This window comes from Quercus lobata, chromosome 12 (genome assembly GCF_001633185.2).
Source record: "Quercus lobata isolate SW786 chromosome 12, ValleyOak3.0 Primary Assembly, whole genome shotgun sequence".
Classification (NCBI taxonomy): domain Eukaryota; kingdom Viridiplantae; phylum Streptophyta; class Magnoliopsida; order Fagales; family Fagaceae; genus Quercus; species Quercus lobata.
In genome coordinates this window covers 31,307,341-31,331,169 of record NC_044915.1, presented here as the reverse complement: position 1 = coordinate 31,331,169, position 23,829 = coordinate 31,307,341, and the positions used below count along the sequence as shown (strand labels likewise).

The window sequence follows — 23,829 nt, the reverse complement described above, 5'->3', positions numbered from 1 at the left end:
CTTGTGATCGAGCTAGATGCTGAATTCGTTGTGCTTGCTCCCAAAAATCCTTCCTATGCTAACAATTTTATCTCCTCTATTTTGGATGACTGTAGATTGCTAGTTTCTCACATGCCTTAAATTCAGATTAAACATTGCTTTCGCCAAGCTAACCGATGTGCTGACAGACTTGCTAGAATGAGCTTCAAACAGATTCCTGATTTCTCTTTATTTGATAGTTCACCTGTGGACATGATTGATGTGTATGAGAATGGCCTCAATGGGATGTATTTCGATAGATTATGTCTTGAAATTTGTTTTTCCGCTTAGTTTGTTTTAATGAATCATCGTTCACCAAAAAAAAGAAAAAAAAAATAGATTTAATGAATTTTTTATTAAAACTCTCAAAATACTCCTATATATTCAATCATTTATTTTAAAATAGGGATCTAGTAGTAATATTGGTATAAAATGATTACATTCCATTTTCCCCATGTTACTCCCAAACAAGATTACTTACGTTCCATTAATTTATTTTAAAACATTCAATCAAGGCTACTTAATTCCATTCTATTCTTTTCCATTCCTTTCTCTTGCTTAAATACATTCTATTCCATTCAATTTATTTCCATTCCCTTATGATCATTCCATTATCTTATGAACTCCCAAACAAAGTATTAGAGATGAATAATTATTTCTCATTTAAAAGAATAACTATTCACAAAGAATGACTATTCCTTATAATAAAAACATAACCAAACTACTGAATAACTAAACCATATGACTATTATATTACAGTATTTATTATAGTCTACCAAACATACCTTTAAACAATATTCACAACTCTAACAAAAAAAAAAAAAACAATATTATCTGTAAGGACGCGTTTCGTGGCGGACCGTAACAGTGTCGGGTTCGCACGTGAAAAGGCCCCTAACAATATCATTTGTAGAGTGTGGGTTTGGAAGGCTAGGCCTTGGTTGATAGGCGGTGGGTTTTTCACGGTGTTCGTACCAGTTTAAGTTTTCCTACACCCCTGGAGTCTTTCTCCTGGAGGTGGGCTGGGAGGCTCAGGTTTCTGGCCATTTTTCCCAACCTCCCCTCTTTAGGTTGCTTATTTTTCCTTTTATATTTGCCTGCGTTCATTGTCCTTCGTCCACGTATTGGATCAACCTTTCCTAGATTGATACTTGTCCCATCAGCCCATATTCAAAGTCATTGGGGGTGGTTGTAAAAGCCAAAGAATGCGGCTTTGTCAGGTTCAGAGCATTGAATGGCAGTAAGGGCAGCTTTCCCTGGATATTTTAGATCTTTTTTTCGAGTTTCAGTTTTATACCATTTTTACCCTTCTTTACGAGGGGGAACTTTGGGTCTGCCGAGGACTGAACTACCCTCGGCGGTACCCAAAGTCTATTTCGTTGAACTTGGGCCATAATCCTCCTCGGCTTGGCCCATAAATCATTTACACCCTACATTATCTTTTCAAGAATAATTAAAATTCAAACTCATTGATGAATATAATCGCATATGTTGGAATTGTTAGGTGGAGTTTAACAAAAGGAAGCTAAGGTATAAGTTCTAAAACAATTAACTCCTCTCTTTTTTTTTTTTTTTTTTTTTTACCTTAAAAAAAAAAAAAAAAAATCTAAACAACTACATTGATTGTGCAAATTATCTTCCTTGTTTTTTTTATATTTATTTAATTATTTCTGTTTGGGTTTTGGTCCCCGCACTAGCTTAAAGCCCAAAAGAAAAAAAAGAATGGGTATCACACATAACACATTAGTACATTTACTTGCATATATATATATATATATATATATTGATATATTCTCAGGCGACGCTATCAAGCAACGGAGTTCCAAAAGCTGACGTTATTTCTTACTACTATTTCCCTCTCTCTCTCCGCCTCTCTTTAAAAAAAAAAAAAAAAAAAAAAAAAAATCCCAAATCCCAACATAAAAAAAAACAAGGTGACAAAGAACAGACGCACACGCGGCACACAGATACCGATTTATATAAAGAGCGAAAAAGCCAACCCCAAACCCAATCAAGACGACACCGTTTCATCTTCATCGCCTTCCTCCCTTGTTTTTCCCATCTGCTACTGTATGACCTCTCTCTCGCTCTCTTGAGCTTCTTTCGTATCTGTATTTTCATGTCTAATGTTTGTTTGATAATTTACTGCTTCAAAAATTGGATGATTGTTGTGGTGGGTGGGTTTCCATTTTCTATTGTTAGATTTCATTGTTCTTGATTCTTGATGATTAGTCAACGTTCCTATTCTAGGGTTTGATTTTGATTTTGAATTTTTTTTTTTAAAATCTTGAATATGTTGCTTTCATTGTCTTAACATTATTGATTGATGGAAAAAAAGGAAAATTCCACTTAGAACAGATTTTATTTTATTTTTGGAATTTTAATGTTTTGTAATCTTAACAGTGCTTAATATTACTATTTTGGGAGAAAAATTAACAAATTAGAACTTAGGATATAATAAAATGGCGGAAAAGAATACATTTGTCAAAATTTTAGGACTAAGGTTTGGTTGTTTTTGTTGGAGAAATTAGAAATTTAGAGTTTTCATTTTATTTTTATTTTTACACTTCAAAATTTTTGTTATTTTTAGTTTTCTCTACAAAGTAATTGAGGCTTATGTTCATTTCTATTCTGTTGTTTGAGGAAGATTGTTTTTTTAACTCATTATTATTATGTTTTATAGGTTGGATGAGCTTATAGTTTTATACTTTGTGGTTTGAGGTATTTTTTTTGTCTCATTAACTTTATATGGTATAGGTTTGGTGATCCTATAAAGTTTACTGTGGTGGCCAGTGAAATGGTGATTATAAATCAATGCATGTAAATTAAGTCTTTTTTTTTTCCCTGATTAAATCTGCATCTTACCTCTTTTGGTTTTACTCTAATCAGAGAAAGGTGGTTTGTTTGTACTGACTTGCATCTAGTTGGATGTTAATAAATCAGAGGGAAAGAATTGAGACTCAAATTTCAGCTTTCATTTTTGTTTTTGTTTTTTGTTTTTTGTTTCCCAAAATTAAAAACTAATCTCATCCAAGAGTTGTAACATGACTCCCACTTGTGTTGAGGTTTTGTTTTTGCATGTTAAAGCAATGGAAACCCCTATATTCCATTTCTTGTCTGTTCTTCAATGGTAAAAACAGGTCTGATTCAGTTACTTTGCTTTTGAACAGAGTGGAAATTGCTAATTTCCTCACATCTAGTGGTGCCGAGTAATTTAAGTTGTTCATTACAAGTTGACGAGTCTTTAGGAAAAGATAACATTTGTTTCAGCAAAGTTGGGACTGGGATGTAAACACAGTATACTTGTTATACAAGTCTATGTTTTCCTTATTCCTTACTGGGTTTGTGGACTTAGATGGGTGTTCCCTCAACGGAACTACATTGTGAAGGAACTGATACTTGTCCATTATTAATGGAGCGACCAGAACACACGGATAGTAGTGAGCACATTATTGACATAACTGGGAGTGATAATGCTTCCCCATCTAGCTTGCCTCATGATAGACATTCTAATACCATAAATCCATCACAACTTGAAGACAGACCTTCAAGTATCGTGAGAGCTCCCGTTTCTCAACCCACAATATCTTCCACGAATGGATCAAATTCTAGGAATTCCTCATTCATAAGGAGAGGGGAAGCCCGTCGGCGTAGGAGTCCTTTGAATTCTGGGTTATGGATATCTATTGAACTAGTTCTCACTGTGAGCCAGATTGTTGCATCTGTTGTTGTTTTGTCTGTGTCAAGGAATGAGCATCCACATGCACCATTGTTTGCATGGATTGTTGGATATGCATCTGGATGTGTTGCCACCCTCCCACTTCTTTATTGGCGCTATCGTCATCGTAACCAGGCTTCAGAGCAAGATTCGTCTCAAGCCCGTCAGGCTTCTTCTCAGATTAATGTTCCTGCAGGGCCATTTTCTCTGTCTGTTACTAGGAATGCAGAAGGAGAAAATCTTCAGTCTGCTGTTGGATCCCCTGGAAGCAATCAACATTCAGGCATATTGAGTGCAAGGTATGGGTTTGTAATTGTTGCTTTAAGCTGATTATGCTTGGATTTTTTTGCACATGTTTTCCTTGTGGGACAAATGTACTCTACCATTTGTGATGAAGCATTAAATTGCATGAGTGATTTTTGCCATTTCAGACACCTTAGTTCAAAGATTGACCCAAGTTTATGCAACACTTACTGCTATGCTTTGGCTGGTGTAGTAGATGCCAGGTTCTTTGAAGGATTGCGGCCACAGTTTTGGCTATGAATGCAATACTGATGTTTCAGAAGATATGATGATTATGTGGTGGATTTGGAAAATTTAATATCACATGTAACATGCATATGAAGTCTTTCAGTTCCACACCCCCCCCCCCCTCCCTTTTTTTTCTGAGTGAGTTATGTGAGTTTGAGAAGTGTACACCTTTTTGGGCTGTCAAAATCGAGTTAGTTGGTCATCTTGTGATGTCATGAGAATTCAGTCACTAGTGGAGACACTAAGTAAATAGAATTTCATTAGAAAACCACAGTATCTTTTGTGTGGCCATTTTCTAAAGAACATTGGATGTATTTTAATTAGTCCCTTATCTGCACTTTTAGCCTTGTTGATATCCAGTTAAAGAGACAGCACAGAAACAATTCAGTGCATTGGTCTTTGGCTAAGGGCTAATGTAATAGATTTCTGAATGTTAGGAGCCCGTGCTGCCTAGAACTCAAAATCCCTCAGTTCTTAATGTCGGTGTTAAAAAATACAGGCAGTGGCCCAGGATCTTTGTGGAATTTTAGTTATTCAAGTGTTTGTATGTGGTCCCTCAGAGTTGTTCTTTGAAAAGTTGTGTTCCTACTCATGTACAGCCAAATGGCACACTTTAATAAGACTTCACTCTTTCTGTTTCAGCTGTGTCTTTTTTTTTTTTTTTTTTTTTGAAAGCATAGTTTCATAGTTACTCAACCCAGACCCTTCAGACCTGTTAAATCGATGAACCATTACCTAGGCCAATTTGAGTCATAAGTCATTAATTAGACCGTTAAACAGATGGGTTACTTGTAACTTGTTTAACCCAGATGGTTTCTTAAAACCATCATGATTTTTTCATATACTCCAAATCACTTATTTGTATGATTTTTAAAATGAATTTTAATTGTTTTGCATTTTTGTTTTGTGAAAAAAATTGCTATATTAAGGAAAGAAATTAACAAATACAAAATCTTCCATGATTTTTTTTTAATATAAAATTTCAAAATGGTTTAAATTATTTTCATTTCAATTTTTTGACCTTTTCATAATATTTTTCTTCAAATGAATTATTTCTTATATTTGTGCTAACATTCTCAATAATATAATTTCTTATTTCATAATTGTATCTTTTGATCATATATTTCCTTAATAATTTAAACTCAATATTCTTTTGTGTCTTATCTTTTAGGCATTTGTTTGCATATTGACTTTATATTTAATATAATGTAATTTAAGATTTGATCATTAAAAAAAGTTGTTGAGCTCTTTATGTTTGCCTTTTACAAAAAGTTCTCAATAATTAAGATTGTGTTAAGGGGTATACTAGATGTCAATAACATGAGAGAGATAGAGAGTACTTGAGGATCCAAGGAAAGCGGAAAATTTTTCTTTCTTTGGTTGAGCAACAACAAACAGTGGCGCTTTTAGGATTTATTTTTTTAACTGTAGGTTAAGGAATAATTATCATAGACCTTTTGTTAAGAAATAATTGTTTCTCATTTGAAAGAGTAACTATTGTTAAGGAATGGCTATAACCTACAAGCAAAACATAACCAAACTACAAAATAGTTATTCCTATGTACTAAGCGTGCCCAACTTTGGTAGGAGAGTCAATATTGGATTTTTTTTCTTTTTCTTTTTAAATAAGCTCATTTTTGTTTAGCAGGATCAAGGTACTAGTGGAATACTTTAAAATGGCCTTGGATTGCTTCTTTGCGGTTTGGTTTGTGGTTGGCAATGTATGGATCTTTGGAGGTCACTCATCTGCTGACGGGGCTCCTAATTTGTACAGGTATCACTCTGACATCTATTACTTTTGAGCCTTTTTGTCTCTGCTTTTTTTTAGAGCACATCCCATTTCTGTCTTTTGTAAGAGTTCTTCCCATTTATGCTTTTGTGAGAGCACTTCCCATTTCTGCATCTTTTTGTTTTACAGGTTATGTATAGTGTTTCTTACCTTCAGCTGTATTGGATATGCTATGCCCTTCATTTTATGTGCAACAATCTGCTGTTGTCTGCCTTGTATAATTTCCGTCCTTGGGTTTAGAGAGGATCTGACACAGACTAGAGGTGCCACCACTGAATCCATTGATTCTCTTCCAACATACAAGTTCAAGTTGAAGAAAAGTAGAAGTGGTAATGATAGAGAAAGCAACTCAGGTGTCAATGAAGGTGGAGTTGTGGCTGCAGGAACTGAAAAGGAGCGCGTGATCTCTGGGGAAGATGCTGTAAGTCTTTCTAATTTTCTTCTTGGCCTCCATTGTGAGCCTCCCGTGTTTCTTTGTTTCAGTTACAATATCACAACACACCTCATCATTGTTAGAAGACTTTTTCTTTTTCTCCTAAATGAAAGTGGAACTATAATTGCTATTCCTGTTAACATTTTGGTGAAGATCAGCAATGCCTTCCACATAGTGATCCATATCATGTGATTTAGATCTAATGAAGTGAAAGGCTCATGCCAATGAGTTCTAGCTTAAATGTCATCTCCTGCGCTTGTAAGAGCAAGGTAGACTAGAGGGTGAAGTCATGGGTTCAAGCCCATCGGATGTATGTGTAATTAGCCAACAAAAATGAAATAAATTAAAGGCTTATACCTTAGAGTTTCATTGTATTTGCATAATGGTGCTTCTGTGCTTGGTGGTTCCAAGGACCAGTCTTGCATAGCATCTTATATGATATGGAGTGTTTTCTGCTGCATAATGAATGTGTGAAAGGTTTAAATGGTTGAGGGACATTTGTTATCACAATTAGTAATATAGCTGGAAATATGCTGATGTACTTGCTCGTGATTGATAATCAATATTTTAGATATGATAGAATGACAAAAAAGAATACACCTATCTTATGAGGAAGAAGTGGAAGTGGCTGCTCAAGTAGTTCAATTTTATAAAACCCTATATCAGGAGTCTGAGGAGTGGAGACCTTTTGTGGAAGGACTGGAGTTTGATCAAATAGGGGAGGTGGAGAGGGGCTGGTTGGAGAGGAGTTTTGAGAAGGATGAGATTCTATCAGTGGTTAGAGATATGGAAGGGGATAAAGCTCCAGGTCTAGATGGCTTTTCTATGGCCTTTTTCCATCATTGCTGGAGAGTAGTCAAAAGAGATGTTTTAGCAGTCTTTGAAGAGTTCTATCAACACTGTAAGTTTGAGAAATCTCTTCATGCTACCTTTATAGCTCTGATCCCTAAGAAGAATGATGCTTCCAACATTCGTGATTTCAGACCTATCAGTTTGGTGGGGAGTTTATATAAAATCTTGGCCAAGGTTTTGGCAAATAGATTGAAAGTGGTATAGATCAACTGATATCTGAATCTCAGAATAGTTTCATGGGAGGTAGGCAGATCCTCGATTCAGTTCTCATTGCCAATTATTGTGTTGATAGCAGAACGAAGAGTAAGATTCTGGGGGTGATTTGTAAGTTAGATATTGAGAAAGCTTATGACAATGTGAATTGGGAGGCACTTCTAAAGTTGTTGAAGAAGATGGGCTTTGGGGAGAAATGGTGTAGCTGGATTTGAACTTGTATCTCTACAGTGCAGTTTTCTATGTTGGTCAATGGGTCCCCAGCTGACTTCTTTGGTAGCTCTAGAGGTTTGAGACAATAGGATCCATTGTCTCCCTTACTTTTTTTAGTTATGATGGAGGTGTTTAGTAGGATGGTGAAGAGAATGGAAGGAGCAGGTTTACTTAGTGGCTTTAGGGCGGATGGTAGGAGGGGTAGAGGAGAATGTGTTTCACATCTGCTATTTGCGGATGATACCATCTTGTTTTGTGATGCAGAGGTGGAGCAAGTCCTTCATGTTCAACTGCTGCTACTTTGTTTTCAGGCTGTGACTAGTTTGAAGGTTAACGTAGCTAAAAGCAAAATGGTGTTTATAGGGGAGGTAAATAATGTGCATGCTTTGGCAGAGATTTTGGGTTGTAGGGTTGGGGCCTTGCCAATGACTTATCTTGGTATGCCACTGGGGGCGTCCCATAAGTCCTCCTCTATTTGGAACTCTGTTTTGGAAAAAATTGAACGGAAGCTAGCAGGGTGGAAGAAATTGTATTTATCGAAAAGTGATAGGCTGACATTGCTAAAAAGCACACTATCTAGTCTCCCCACTTATTTTTTATCTCTATTCACCATCCCTACTCATGTGGCAAACAAAATTGAGAAGCTGCAAAGGGACTTCTTGTGGGGAGACCCTAAGACACATTTATTGGGTTGGGATAAGGTGTGCATGCCTATGGCTAAAGGAGGCTTGGGTATTAGGAAATTGACCACTTTCAATAAAGCATTACTAGGAAAGTGGCTTTGGCGTTTTGGGGTCGAGGAAAATAGACTTTGGAGGAGGGTGGTAGCTTTGAAATTTGGGGAAGATTAGGGGGGGGGGGGGACCTCTAAGTTGGGAAGGGGTGGCCATGGTTGTGGTTTGTGAAGAAGTATTCAGATGGGCTAGGAAGTTTTTAACAAAAATGTCCAGTATAAGGTTGGAGTGGGGGATAGAGTGAAATTATGGAAAGACAAGTGGTGTGGAGATCTTCCTCTCAATTTGGCTTTTCCAATCATGTACAATTTTGCTGTGAACATAGAGGCTTTCGTAGAGTCATCTTTGATATGTCAAGGGGCAAGGGATAGGAGAATTTGGGATATTCGCTTCAATCGAGGTCCTAATGATTGGGAGGCAGATGTGGTGGACGAGTTCCTACGTCTCTTGGCATCCAAGTTACCTTCAGGGACTGATAGTGATCGTTTGAAATGGAAGTTGACAAAAAACGGGGATTTTACTATCCGTTCATATTATCATAAGTTATATGGTTCTTCTTCTGCTATTTTTCTTTGGAAAGGCATTTGGAAGGTTAAGGCACCCCGTCGTGTCCCTTTCTTTGTTTGGATAGCTGTATAGGATAGGATCCTTACGGGAGATAACCTGTGGCTTAGTGGTTTTGACTTCGTCGACTAGTGCATCATGTGTCGTCGTTGTGGTGAGATAGTGGATCATTTGTTGTTACATTGTGGAAAGGCTCATCGGTTGTGGTGCTTTGCCTTTAGGATTTTTGGGATTTCATGGGTTCCCTCATATATGGTGTCAGATTTTCTATTTAGTTGGTGGAATTGGTTGGGGAAGCATTCTTCTTACATCTGGAACTTAGTTCCATTGTGTTTGATGTGGTGTATTTGGAGGGAATGCAATCGGCGGACGTTTGAGGATTTGGATAGATCTGTGGACCAAATGCTTGCTCGCTTTTCTGGTTCCCTTTTTGATTGGGCTAGGGCTTGGGGACCCACATCTAGTGACTCTCTTCCTTTTTTCCTTAGCTCGCTTTCTTTGTAATTTATTTTTTTTTTTTTTTTTTTTTTTTTTTTTTTTTTAAATTTTAATTTAATTTAATTTAATTTATTATTATTATTATTATTTTTTTATGTTTTTTGCTTTCCCTTCTTTTTTGTACTTCTGATATGCTGATGCTTTTTTGCATCTAGCAGTTTTCTTGAATATAATTTTTCTTACCTATCAAAAAAAAAAAAAAGAATACACCTATCTAGTGAACAAAGATCTCACTTTTGTGGGGTTTGGGAGATGTGATTGGTAGGCAGCCTTATCCCCAATTTTTTTGGAAAGACTGATTCTCGAGCTTGAACGACAAACGCGGACATGTCTTTTTTGGTGGAAGCATTTGCATTGCACCAAGACCCGACCTCTACAAAAAAGAATACATATGGGTAACCTTGATTTGTTTGTTGATGATCCATACGCTGCCCCAAAAGTTTCGGACTAATATTTTGTTATTGTTGCTGATTGTGGCCTGAGTTGCATGTTATGGTCTTCTATTTAGTCAGGTTAAGTCCCTTGTCAAAAGTGGTTAAATGATACTGAGGATATGGAATTTTGAATCTGTTGGACTCTTTGTATAGTATTAGATCGAGAGAGCCAATCTTGAATGTTGTGGAGGTTGACCAGTAGGTAAAAATTGACTATGACCAGCATCTGATGGTCAGATGCTTTTCTCCTCTGTTTTGTAAGTTGGAATGCTAATATTCAACCTGTTTAATGCTGTTGAATAGATTACTCAAATATTGAAATCATTGCATCACAATTTGCTATTGTTACCAGTTACTGTAATCAGCACATGATTGTCCATTACACATCTGAGTGAGTTTGGCAAGTATGAAGAACCAAAAAAAAAACAGCAATTTAGGCATTTTTTGAACTTATTTTGACAGGTCCCATACCAAAAAAAAGGGCTTTTCTCCCTCCTTTTCACAGTACTTTTAGCCAACAAAAAGATCAGTAAAACGCATGCAAATGTGCAATAAAAATGGTTGATTGCACCTTATTGTTCTTGTTATATGGCTGCATATATAAAAGGCTGGTGGAGGTGGTGTTTTTCTTGTTTATCTTCCTGTTATATTAATTATTTATAAATTCTCTGCAGGTTTGTTGCATCTGCTTGGGAAAATATGCAAACAATGATGAGCTAAGAGAGTTGCCATGTTCCCATTTTTTCCACAAAGAGTGTGTCGACAAGTGGTTGAGGATCAATGCGTTATGTCCCCTTTGCAAGAGTGAGGTGGGTGGGAGCCTTTTGAGTTCACTCTCTGGGGCTAATGGCAGCCAAAATCGGGGTTGAAATCAGGATAGGGAACGGCTTGGTGAGCAACGATCTGAAAGGCTATATAATTTGACCGATGAGACTAATATTCATATGAACTGCTGCTTTATGCACTTCCAGATGGATGGATGGATGAATGGCCAAATTCCCCATTTTATTCTTTCAGCTTGGTTTTTCCCCGCCCCCATTTTGGATGAGATGTAGCTTTTGCTAGATAATGGAAATTACCTCTGGCAGCCTCTGCTTTACAGCATCAAGCAGTAGCCATAAGGAGCACTTTTATCTCTCAGTAAAAATGAAAATGATATTATGTAATTATGATAGGGATGTGTAGAACAGACTTGTCGCAAGATGGTAATAGATTGTTTCCTGCTTATATATTTATTTTCCTATAAATTTCCCTTTTTTCGTCCTAAGACAAATTTCGATCAATGCTTAACCTGGTTGAAAATTATTATAGTCATATTAGGATCTTTTCTATTTGAAATGGATATATTAAAAAATAAAATAAAATTGTTATTCTGTCCCACTTTGAGTGCATATCATCTTTGATGTCCAAATTTGTAATTTGATAAGGTGTTTTGTTTTGTTTATTTGTTATTTATTTATTGTTTAAGCATATGGTAAAACATCAAATAATTACAAAAATATGTTACTACCAACTTAAGCAAACCGGTGCTATGGTTAGTAGTGGAGGGATTAGTAGTTGTTGGGATTTGGGAACACGATTGAACATGGAAGTGTAGGATGAAGATATTCAAGTTGGATTGGATTTGACTCAAGGGCAAGTTTCTACGTGGTGCGAAGAACTACATTTAGCTAAGCGAAATGTGTGGCTTCCTAAAACACAATAACCCATTTTATAAAATAAAACAAGATTGCCAACCAAACTTTTCAACCAAATTTGTTGCCTTTATTGCGATCTTATATTCTATCTCCATAGTAGACAAAGCAACCATCAATTATAACATCGCTTTTTGATTGATAACATAATCAGATAGTGTGAAAACATAATCCGTTAAAGACCCCATTCTAGTACAACCATAATCTACAAATCCAACAACATTGCTTCTATCATTAGAAGTTTTATTATATACCAAGCCAACATCTATAATAACTTCTAAATATCGAAGAATCTATTTATTAATTTTTCAGTGTTCTTTTTTAGGTTTAGCCATATATCTATTAACCAAACTAACAAAATATGTGAAATATTTGGACAAGTGCAAATCATAGCATACACCATGCTACAATCAGCATTAGCATAAGGAACACAAGAAATGTGTTCCTCTTTTTTAGGCTGCTAAAATTTTGAAATCTGCTTATAAACACCCTATGTTTTATAATTGAGAGGTCTTAACCAAAAAAGGCTCAAAAACTCAAAAGTATTTCAAGAAAACCTATGCATATGTGCACAAGGAGATGTTGGTGAAACTGTTTATAAGATTTTTTTTCTCTCAAAATTTTGATGCAAAACTGATCTTACATCACTAAGAAAAGGTTTTGTACTTAAATTTTAGATTATAAAAAGCGCCAACGACCCCTTTTCAAAACACAAGTAAGCATTAAGTGATATACTCATGAAAATCACAATGAAAATGTTTTTGTGAAATATTCATTTGAGTTCTAGTCTTTTTTTCTTGGCCAATGCCCATAGTGATAGTAGGTTAGCTAGTCAAACTCCATGATTTTGGTTATTGTTTAGAGGAAGCTTTCTTTTTCTATTCCTTCCCATGTTTGCTTTGTTTTAAGTTTTCCTAGTTTAGTTTGATAGTTTTATAGTTTAGTTGCTTTTTTTGGTAAATCAGTTTAGTTGCTTTCTAGACTTAGGTTTTATAGGCTTGATCATGTGTATGCGTCTTGAGGAACCTACATATATAGCCTTAGTCACTGTAGTCTCTGCAAGAAATCCACATTTTTTTATCATTCTTGAATTCATGTGTTGTTTGCTTCTCTTATGCTTTTAACAACATGCTAGTAACATGCTTTGGGTGTGAATAATATGCTAAAAACACAACAACGTTTACATGAAGCCACTAGTGAAATGATTTCAATTGTACACTAATTACAAACTACTATGCCAACATTTGTGAAAAATATTATTAAATTTGCTGTGTTAAACTTATTGAAAAAAGAAAAAAATAGTTTATTTCCAAACTAGTTTGGTTTTTTTGACACTATTATTGAAAATGAATTATTTTCTAAAATATATTTTCTAGAAAATTATTTCATTTTCCTATCTTTGGTAGCAATTTTAAAATAAGTTGGAAAATTATCTCTTAATTTTTTTTTATTTAGTTTTACGTGAGATAAAATTGTTTTTCAGAAAAATTTAATCCAAAATAACTCCATCTCATGCTAAGTTAAATAAAGGAAGTTAAAAGATAATTTTCCTTTGATTAATTTTTTACTTTTTAATACTACCAAACACAAAAAAAAAAAAAAATATATATATATATATATATAAACCATGAATGAGTTGGAAAAAAATATATACATTCACTTTATTAAAAAGAAAAAAAAGGGTCTTGAAAGTTATGTAATGGCTCAAAACAAACCAATAATAGCGGGGTCTATGTCCACATAGGACGACACGAGTACGTGACCCCACGTGTAAAACGGCAGGCTCTAGAGAATCGCTCAGCATTTTGAGCTCTCTATATATAAAACGATGTTTATCCTTTCACATTTCTAGGGTTTCTAATCCTCACAGCACCGGTCACAATAACCAATCTCTCTCTCTCTCTCTCTCTCTCTCAGAGACACACACACACATCTCAGCTCTCTGACTGCGTTCTCGGCTCTCTGATTCTCCAACAAACCCTATTACCAGGTACTCCTCACTATTATCAAACCCAAATCCAACCTTTGTATCGTTTTTTTTAATTCAGTATTTACTATATATTCATATACAGCTTTTGTTTGATTCTTGATTTTTCTTTGCACATAGGGTTAGTGTTTCTAATTTATTATTGAATGTGAATCGATAACATTTACAGTGGGGTTTTGCTCGTCTAGTGGTGATTTTTTTTTTTTTTTTTGTGTGGGTTCGTCTGAAATTAGGGTTCTGTGTTAGTAAATTGATTGAAATTTGCGTTTGAAAAGACCGATATTTGTGTGTTTTTACTATTTTTTTTTGTTTTTGTTTTCTGTTACTGCTGAGTTAGACTAATTGTGTTATCAATTAGGTTTTACTCGAGTGTGATTTCTAAGATTAGGGTTTTTTTTGGAAGTAAAATTGATGTTATTTGATAATAAAGAACCGATGTTTATGTTAAAAAAAATTTTGTTTGAAAGCAAATAAATAGAGTTTGAATTTGGATCTGCTGGTTTTGTGCTGATATTGTTCTGATTGTTATGTAATTAGGGTTTTGGATGTGGATTGATTAGATTGCTCACATGTGCTTCTAAGTATGTTTAAACAAAGGAAAAGCAAATTGAAATTTGCATTATTTTTTGGTTGGGGGTATGTAAATTTATCTCGCCATGAGTCTCTCAAGGGAAAAATTCTAAAACATCCCCAGGAATAAAAAAATCCAGATTTTTAATACTCAGTTTCATATGCATCTGTCTCTTCTGATTTCTGTTGCATTTTTCACTGTATGAACTATATATTTCACCAAAAAAATGCCTCCCAGGCTTAATTGATTGTTATGGATTGAAATTTTCTTACGGACGTGGTGGCAGTCAGTCATGATTACAGCTTTTTTACTTTTCTTACGAAGAACTGTTTTAAGTAGTTTCGTAATATGGTCATGCTAAAAATATCTATGAAGTTCATAGACTTTAGCATTTGACTGCATGAATATGTTAAACTTGAACACAATCACCAACACAAGTGTCCTTTTGATAAATTTCAGCTATTCCAGTTTTTAACGCTTTGGTTGGTCGTGTGATTGTTGATTTTTTATGAGTTTTTGAAGCTGTGAGTTTGTAGTTATCCATGTCTTATGCATGTTTAATTTTGCCAGTTCTTTTTTTAGTTTGTTTTGTTTAAGGATCCTTGGCTTATTATCATTTATTTTGAACGCAGGTTTTGTCTCTGTTTCAAGGCTTACCTGGATGTACATCCTTAGGAACCTTGTTTGAACTGTTTTAGACAGGGAAACTATTTGAAGATTTGTAGCGCTTATATTTTAAGTTATTCATTGCTAGTCTAGCATGTCCAACAGGTTTGTATCACAACACTTGCCAATACCAAGCATGCAAATGGGTCAATTGGAACCCACCCTGGGCAAAGTGGACCCATCAGTACAAGACATGCAAATCGGACTGATGGGATCTGTATCAAATGGTCCTGCATCTCATCAGCATTTTATATTAAACACACAGGTGGGGCTAGTGGATCCCTTGTCTAGTAATCCTGCGTTGCAGAGGGTATCAATGTCAAGCACACAGACGGTAGATATTGAAACAAAGTCCAATAGTCTGGGACCTGTTGAAACCATGCTGAACAATGCAGCATACCAGCACTTGTCTGCACCAAGTAAGCGAAAGGCACCACTGGAGCATCTTTACAATAATAGTGCTGCACAGCAGTTATCAACCCCTAACAAGCGGTTAGCACAAACGGAACATAGACCTTGGTTGCAGCAAATATCTGGACCAATAAAAAGATCTGTACAGATGCAATCCATGCCCACCACGCCCACCACTCCTGGATCACAGCATTTGCCAACGCCAAATAAGAAAGTGGTATCTGGTAAATCTGGTTCACAGAGGTCTTCAGTGCCAAAAAATCAAACTGCAGCGCTGCAACCATCTCCCAAGGCTCAAACTGAGTCTTTCGAGTCTGTGAGGTCCAAGATGAGGGAATCATTGGCTGCTGCACTGGAACTGGTTTCTGAGCAGAAAGGCAAATCCTCGAGTCCAGGAAAGAACTCTCAGAGTGACTCCACAAGTGCTTCCGGGCTGAGGCGGGAGAATTCTCAACCTGCTGAATCAGTTTTTGGTGCTACTGATGCACTTGAACTTGCATCTGAAGAGCCTAAAGTGATGCCGCTCTCCCATGAAGATTGGTCTGCACACAAAAACAATAATGGCAAAAGTGAATCTGAAATACAGACCATGAAAGCTGATGGGAAAGAGACCAAATCAAGATATGTTTTTTCTGGTCAAGATGTTTCTTTTAGTGATGAATTCTTTGTCAAAGATGAACTTTTGCAGGGGAATGGACTTTCCTGGGTATTGGATTCCGATATGGAAGTGGCAGAAAAGAGGGAGATTCATACTGCTGAAGAGCAAAATTTGGAGAATGATGAACTGGGTAGGGATAAAAAAGAAGAAGCTTATCTAACTCCACAGATACTGGCATTTAAAATTGAAGAAGAACTCTTCAAATTATTTGGCGGTGTGAATAAGAAGTACAAAGAAAAGGGGAGGTCTCTTCTGTTCAACTTGAAAGATCGTAATAATCCTGAATTGAGCGAAAGAGTCTTGTCTGGAGAAATTACCCCAGAACGGCTTTGTTCGATGACTGCAGAGGAACTTGCTTCTAAGGAGCTTTCCCAATGGCGGATGGCAAAGGCAGAGGAGCTTGCGCAGATGGTAGTCTTGCCTGATGCAGATGTTGATATTAGACGTTTGGTGAGGAAAACACACAAGGGTGAGTTTCAAGTAGAAGTTGAAGAAAATGATACTGTTCCAACGGAGGTTTCTGTTGAGCCTAGTTCACCCTCTCTAACGGAATCAAAAACCAAGGAGATGGAAGCCCCTAACCTTTCTAAACCTGATGGAGCCAATGATGAAGTGGATAGTTCTGAGGGAAAGAGTAATATAGAAGACCAGGATACTGCATGTACACTTACTATTTCTTCGAATGAGGGTAATGATTTAATGCAGGGGCTCATGGTGGATGACGTATTGAAGGATGCAGATTTTCTTCCTCCTATTGTGTCTCTTGATGAGTTTATGGAATCTCTTGATTCAGAGCCACCATTTGAAATTCTACCAGTCGATGCTGGAAAAATGTCCCCAATTTCAGACAAGGATGACCCCGAGATTGGCTCTGAGTCGAAGTTGTCTGAGCTAACTTCAAAAGATGTTGATATTACGAAAGCTGAACCCGAAAAAGGTGATGATGCTGTTGAGCAATCCAATGAAGATGATGCTGGTGTCAAATACAGTGATGGTCATGCTGACATGAAACCTAGTGGTGGTCAGACCAATGGGAGACTTAATGATGGTCAGGCCGTAGTTAAACCCAGTGATAGTCACATTGATGAGAGTTCCAAAGCTAGCCACACTGAAGCGAAATCTAGTGAAAGCTATTCTCATTTGAAATTGAGTGACAGCCATGCAAAATCAGAAATTGTACCTTCTGCTGTCATATCCAAGCCTGACCATGTATGGGAAGGTGTACTTCAGCTGAACACATCAGTCATGCCCTCTGTAATTGGCGTCTTCAAAAGGTGTGTGTATAGTCTCGTAAGAGTGATATTTTCAGTTCCATGCTGTAGATGGTTGTGTAGTTATTTATTTTTAAACTGGAAGACACCTACCACATTTTTTCTTCAGTTTCATGTTCTTTGATTTAGTTTTGGATTATGTGCTGCATGCCTGAAACAAATGTTTCATCTACACTTTATATGTGCTTGATGCAATTATTATGATATATATACATATATATATATATATATATATATTTATTATATTATATTATGCACATATGTCTGGGTTAGGTAAACGTTATACCCATTGTAACTCTTACCTGATACTACACGACCTAATAAGTTTTCGTTGGATTAATATTTTGAGAATCCATTGTTAGATCACATGTTTTCTATGTTCTTAACACCCATGCCAAATTTCTTATCAATAAGATGTTATTTACTTTTTGATTTATGAACTCATTTTTTGTATATAATTTTTTAAGTTAAATTCTTTTTTTTTGAATTTTAACATTTTATAGTGGCGTAGTTGTTAATCTCTGATTGTCTTGATGTTTTGCATGCATGTAGGGTGTACGGAAACAATTTAATCCAACGGTGGATTTATAAAATAACACACCCAATATAAAGTTATTGAGTGGTGTAATATTGATAAAAGTTTCATTAGGTGTCCCAACCCTATATATATATACACTGTATGGTGTGTGTCTTGAGTTTTGAAATATGCACTGTGTATCTATAACAGGTTTATGTATTGTGTCAAAACTGCATGTAGGTTTGTGCTTTGATGGTCATTAAATATCTCATTTAGCTGCTAGTCCACTACCTTAATGCCCAATATGTATCAGAGCTTGTCGATTCCAATTTGTACTTATTCACAGTATACAAGTTGTTGGTATTACTTTATGCATTTGTTTTTGTTGTTTTTTTTTTTGGTGGATAATTTCATAAAGCTACTACATTTTATTCTACGCATCTTGTTGCCTGGTTGGTTTGAAGTTGAATAAATATATATTTTGGTTTACTCTGGGGCATTCACAAAGAAATGTGAAGTTATTTTATGTCAATCAAGAATGCACTTAAAAAGAAAATTGTGTCGTCTTATGTAGAGGTGGTGTATTCAGAAATGATGAACTTTGATTGCTTCTTTCTATTTTTATATATTTATTTCTAATATCCTCTGCAGTGATCCTTATTGGATGAATATTTTGGTTGTGCTTCTGCTTCCTTCCCCTCTCACATGATCATAGGATGAGAGTTTTAATTTGCATGACAATGTATGTTTTGCCTTCAATTGGATTTTTGGAAATTTGGCTTTGAATATTGCTGTTTATCATACAAGAGAGATTTGATCTGTCATATGATATATAGAAAGGTAATATTTCAAAAGAACATGCACAACATTGGAATGGAATGTTACACGTGCCAGAATGCAATAACCTTTCATTAGGGTTGTTACTAACATCTTTTTGAAGTAATTATGGATGAATCAATTGATGCGATAATGGTCATTAGGGTAAAAGAATATTGTAACGGGTAAGAGGACCCATGGTCAGCTACAGCATTGTGTAGAGATGCTTTTGGATCAAAAGGCTCAAAAATGGGATGAAGAGTGGATAATAGGCAATAGATTTCCAAATTAGAAATGTTAAAGAATAATGTGCTGTGAGCTGGCTGTCACATGGCAAGATTTTGCCAACACTACTGTCTTGTGGCAATATTGAGGTCTCATTGTGGCCATGTGGCACCTTTGATCCGCTTGGGTTGCTTGCATGTAATTTTTAAGCCACCTAAATAATTTTAATTTTAATTATGTCCAATCAGATGTAACATCAGCCATCAAACTAGCATACTGACCAAATTGGGTCATTTTGCATCTTTAAGGATCAAATTTCCACTACTTATAAAAAAAAAAAAGGATCAAATTTCCACACTGCTACTTTTGAAACTCTTTTAAGTTGAAAAGGTAAAATTGATGCAAACTTTAAGGACCAAATGTGATGTTTGCCCTAGATATAAAGAGAAAAAGAGCCATAATTGTGCATACCACTTGTGGCATTATTGGATCTGGTAGGTTAAAGATGATTTGGTTATGTACAATGGAGACTAATCCATCAGTTCTGATGTGGTGGTGTGGCATGGTTAAAGGTTGTAAAGATCCTAAGGAGAGGAATCTGCCAAAAGGTTGCAGGTTGATAATTGGCCTTTTGCAGTAGAGACTAGAATGCAGTGTGTGGATGGGTGACATGATTCAGGTTGAAGGTGGAAGGATTAGGAGAAGCCCAAAAGGATGTGGGTCGATCTGATTTGAAAAGACATGTTATGCATGATTGTGTTTGCTTTTAGTTTTAGTCAGGACAGTATATTGTAGTCAGCATGGTTCGCCCTGAATATGGTATTACATAATTTAAATCGCGTATGATTTATAAATGATAGGCTCCATAATGTGATATTTATTGAATTCTGTTTTCTGAAAAGATTATGAAACTTTATGTTTTGGTTCTTGCTGATCTTATTTTCTTGTTACAGTGGTGAAAAAACATCTGCAAATGAGTGGCTCAGTTCACTTGAGATCAAGGGGAGAGTTAGACTTGATGCATTTGAGAAGTTTCTTCAAGAGCTTCCATTGTCCCGAAGTCGTGCTGTCATGGTACCTAATGTTTCTTTTAATTGTCTTACTGTATCCTACAATAAGTTCAGGAAAAGGAAAAAAACACTTACCACAATCTTGTTTTCATTAATCTTTCTTTTGGTATTCACACAGCATACGGTCTCCTCATATGCTAATGACATTAATTTTAGGCCAATGAGATCATGTATCAGATTTGGTAAGAGAAGTTATAAATTAAAAGAAAAACTAATCTTTCTATGGGTTAAGAGTGGTGCTATAGGTAACTATAAATCTTACTACACAGCCTTTATAAACTGATATCTCGGTTTTTAAAACATACAATAAAATATCCTTTACAAATTGATATTTCAATTTTTAAAACATACAATAAATTAGTATCAACATATAGTTTTATGTTATTGATGTGGCACCAATCATATTCATTGCTATATTGGTTTGCAAGCCTTTTGTAGTATAAATTGGTAATACCTTCAGCATTTCCCATGGATTAATTATCTCAATTATATGTTGAGTTTTTTTTTTTTTTTTTTTACTTTAACCCATCATGTTTGCCCAAGTGGTTGCATCATTGACTATTTGGTGAAAGTAATAAACATATTATACTGCTTGAGGCTTTTGAGAAGAAAAAGACATTCTGCAGGGCTAGCGAAAACAGCTGGGGTCGCGTTTCTGTTTATGCTGGTTGAACAAATAAAAAGGAGTGCCCTCGTTATTTTAAAGTATTGGCTTTAATCAATTGATGATGAAAATGCCAATCACATAAAATAAAATAAAAAATAAAAAGAAAATTGTCCAGTGGATGTGACTTTGTTGAACGGTTTCTTTTAATGTCGAGTCAGAAGAGCAACGTGCCTGACATATGTAAGTGAAGATGAAAGAGTAAATTAAAGACAGTTTTGAGCGTAGTATATGAACTGTAACTAGCAATTGAACCATGTAATTGCCGAAGGCATTCTTGCTTTAAAAGCTAAAAGATTACTCCCAAGTGTTGGGAAGAAAAAGAAAGCAAAAAGGTCATCCCATGTGTTATTAGGAAGACGATATTTTAAAATACGAACAAAGTCCTGCTCGCGCAAACTCTGAATTTCATTCTAGTTATATTCTGTTATCACTATAATTGAAGGAATTCTCTCTTTTATTAATATATATATATATATTCTAAATTTTTTGTAGGTTATGCATTTTTCTGTGAAGGAGGGGTCCCTAGAGAGCGAGCATGCAAGTATTCAGGAGGTAACAATTGTCATTATACTCTACTACATGTTTTGTCCACCTTTGGTTTGCAAACCATTCGCATTACCTGAATTATATATATACCTCTCCTGCAGGTGGCAGATTCTTATGTTGTGGATGAGAGAGTGGGTTTTGCTGAGCCTGCTAATGGAGTGGAACTTTATTTTTGTCCACCACATAAAAGAACACGTGAAATGCTCAGCAAGATCCTCTCGTCTGAACACTTTGAGGCACTTAATAATATTGATAATGGCCTAATTGGTGTTATTGTATGGAGAAAGGCTCAGTTAACTTCCAAGATATCATCCAACTCATCATTACACCAGAAACATAAAAAGCAAAATATCACTTCTAGGAGACAGCAAGAAACAAATATGAATGTGAATTTCGCACCTAAACCAACTCAACCTACTAGTAGCTTAACCCCCACCAATTTTAAACCTCAAGATGATGATGATGATGGTGATATTCCTCCTGGGTTTGGCCCTGGTGCTGCCCGGGATGAAGATGATCTTCCAGAGTTTAATTTTTCGGGTGGTGGCTCTGTTCCATCATCGCAACAGAATTTTGCCCAAAATCCCTCTAGGGGATCATCAGGAACGGTCCCATTTCAATCACTTTCTCAGACCCCATCTAGACCTGTGGACCAAATGAGGGAACTTATACACAAATATGGACAACCTAAAACTGGTGTGCCTTCAGGAAATTGGCAGGACAACAACAATAGAGGGTTCGGGGTTGCGATACAACCTTGGAACGATGATGATGATGACATACCAGAGTGGCAGCCACAAGCCCCTCAGCACCAACAACAACAACAATCAGCTCAAGGCTTTCATCAGCCAACACTGCGACCACACTTTGTAAACCAACAACAACAGCAACAGGCTTTGCCGTTGGGATCAAATCCTCAACAGTCAATGGTGTCATTGCAATCTTTACAACCTCAAATGAATGCGACACAAGGGACTTGGTGGGTTCCTCCAGTCCAAGGGAATGGTCAGCAACCGAATAATATAGGTTGTCAACAGAATGTAGTAGGGCAGTTCTATGGGGCACATGGACGAGGTGTAGGCCAACAAGGCCTGTCCTGGCGACAAAATGCACCCAAAAGTAGAGGCTTTTAGCATCTTTTCTTTTCTTTTTTTTTAATGTAAAGTTAAATGTTCTTTTCTTTTTTCTCTTTCCCCTAATTTTCAACATATGTGCAAATTCTGTAACTATAAAGGTTTTACATGGTTGTTATAGCTTCTTTTTGTTTCCGGAGCTAACCAAAAACCATTTTTACCTCAATGCACTGCCACGGAAAGGCCTAGTCCTCGTTATGCATAATCAAAATGGTAGTTTATTAAGTTGCGCAATGGGTACGCTGCTTATTAAGCGTGTCATGACGCGCGCGGGGGGTAGTTGGTGAGACATTCTGATACCTGTAACTTTCAAATTATTGTGACATTTCTATATTTAATTTGGAACATTGACATTAGGTAGGCCAGCCCCATTCTGCGTCCTTTATTTACATAGGAATATATGATATTCTCATCTGATTATATACTCTATAGTCTTTAGTCAACATTGGGAAATAATTTCTCCAATAATCCTCCAATTCTCTTTCATTTTTAGTTGGATGTGTGGCACGTAACATTCATACTCTGATGGCTTGTTGTATTGATTATTTTTTATTTTTTAAACTTAACTAGAGCGAAGTCTTTGTTGATCACTATCACAACTCGCAATGAATTATCGTCAATTTATTTGGGTTTAAGGTTTATGAACAGATATCTTCTCGGCTGGAGAAGGCTTTCCTTTTGAGTACCACCGATTGAAGAAGCAACCACAACTTTAAATCGTTAAATAACATAATTTAAATATTATTAAAACCAAAGCTTTTGATTTCTTTGCTAATTTCTTTGTAACATATACTATGCTTCGCACAAGCTCTTGAAAGCATAATATATATATATATATATATATATATATATATGCTTTATGCAAATCGTGATGACTACGTGAGTAAACCAAACTGCTATGCGAAGTTCAAGTCCTTGAGTCGGTAAAGAACTTTATTAGAGGCATTGATCTTCTGCCTCCGCTTTTATTAGGCTGGACTAATATCTAAAGCTCTGCTACCGCTCCGCTCTGCAACTCTCTGTATGTTCCATGATCACCGCATTTTTATTTAAAAATTAACTTTTAGCTGTCTATTAATTTGCTAGCTTCGTTTGTTAAGTGATCATGGATTTCAAAAAAACCGTGTAGCTTTCAGCTTTTTGCTTTTTAAGATTTCCTCTAGGGGCAGTTCCAGGATTTTTTTTAAAAAGATAAATCTTAAATAAAAAATGAATCTTGTGGTCTACGATGTTTCTTTATTACAAATTTGTCCATAGTATTAGCAAGTAAATATAAACTATTAGTTCATTTGACATATAGTTTTATAATACAATGAACATACTAATTATTATTGCTAAGATGAAATATTGGAATCATCCATTGTTTTCAAATACAATAAACATATTAATTATTATTGCGAAGTGAATTTTAATTATTATTGCTCAAAATTCTTTTATCTATTAGTTTGTTTTAACTCTTTACAATTTGTGTATTTAACAATTCAACTCAACTTTGACAACCATTGTTCTTGTAATTGTATTAGAGGCATTGATCTTCTGCCTCCGCTTTTTGCTGAATCTACTTTAGGCTGGACTAATATCTAAAGCTCTGCTACCACTC

General features: G+C 35.8%; 2 protein-coding genes across 4 annotated transcripts; both read left to right on the top strand.

The window, feature by feature from the left end:
• Nucleotides 1-1,919: 1,919 nt before the first annotated feature.
• LOC115971219 (E3 ubiquitin-protein ligase At1g63170) lies at nt 1,920-11,309 on the top strand. Of its 3 annotated transcripts, XM_031090986.1 has the most exons (6): nt 1,920-2,088; nt 2,702-2,739; nt 3,189-4,035; nt 5,913-6,041; nt 6,186-6,477; nt 10,672-11,309. In XM_031090986.1, exons 3-6 carry the CDS (start codon nt 3,374-3,376, stop codon nt 10,864-10,866), a joined length of 1,278 nt encoding a protein of 425 aa, XP_030946846.1. In that variant the 5' UTR covers nt 1,920-2,088; nt 2,702-2,739; nt 3,189-3,373; the 3' UTR covers nt 10,867-11,309. The 3 variants fall into 3 exon arrangements, with proteins under 3 accessions (XP_030946846.1, XP_030946845.1, XP_030946847.1); XM_031090985.1 differs by lacking the exon at nt 2,702-2,739; XM_031090987.1 differs by lacking the exon at nt 2,702-2,739 and having other exon boundaries at nt 1,921-2,088; nt 5,916-6,041.
• Nucleotides 11,310-13,525: 2,216 nt separating this feature from the next.
• LOC115970048 (death-inducer obliterator 1-like) lies at nt 13,526-22,358 on the top strand. The gene is made up of 5 exons (XM_031089709.1): nt 13,526-13,681; nt 14,882-17,258; nt 19,767-19,887; nt 21,043-21,102; nt 21,198-22,358. The coding sequence occupies exons 2-5, from the start codon at nt 15,010-15,012 to the stop codon at nt 22,227-22,229; spliced, it is 3,462 nt and encodes a 1,153-aa protein (XP_030945569.1). The 5' UTR covers nt 13,526-13,681; nt 14,882-15,009; the 3' UTR covers nt 22,230-22,358.
• The last annotated feature ends 1,471 nt before the right edge of the window (nt 22,359-23,829 follow it).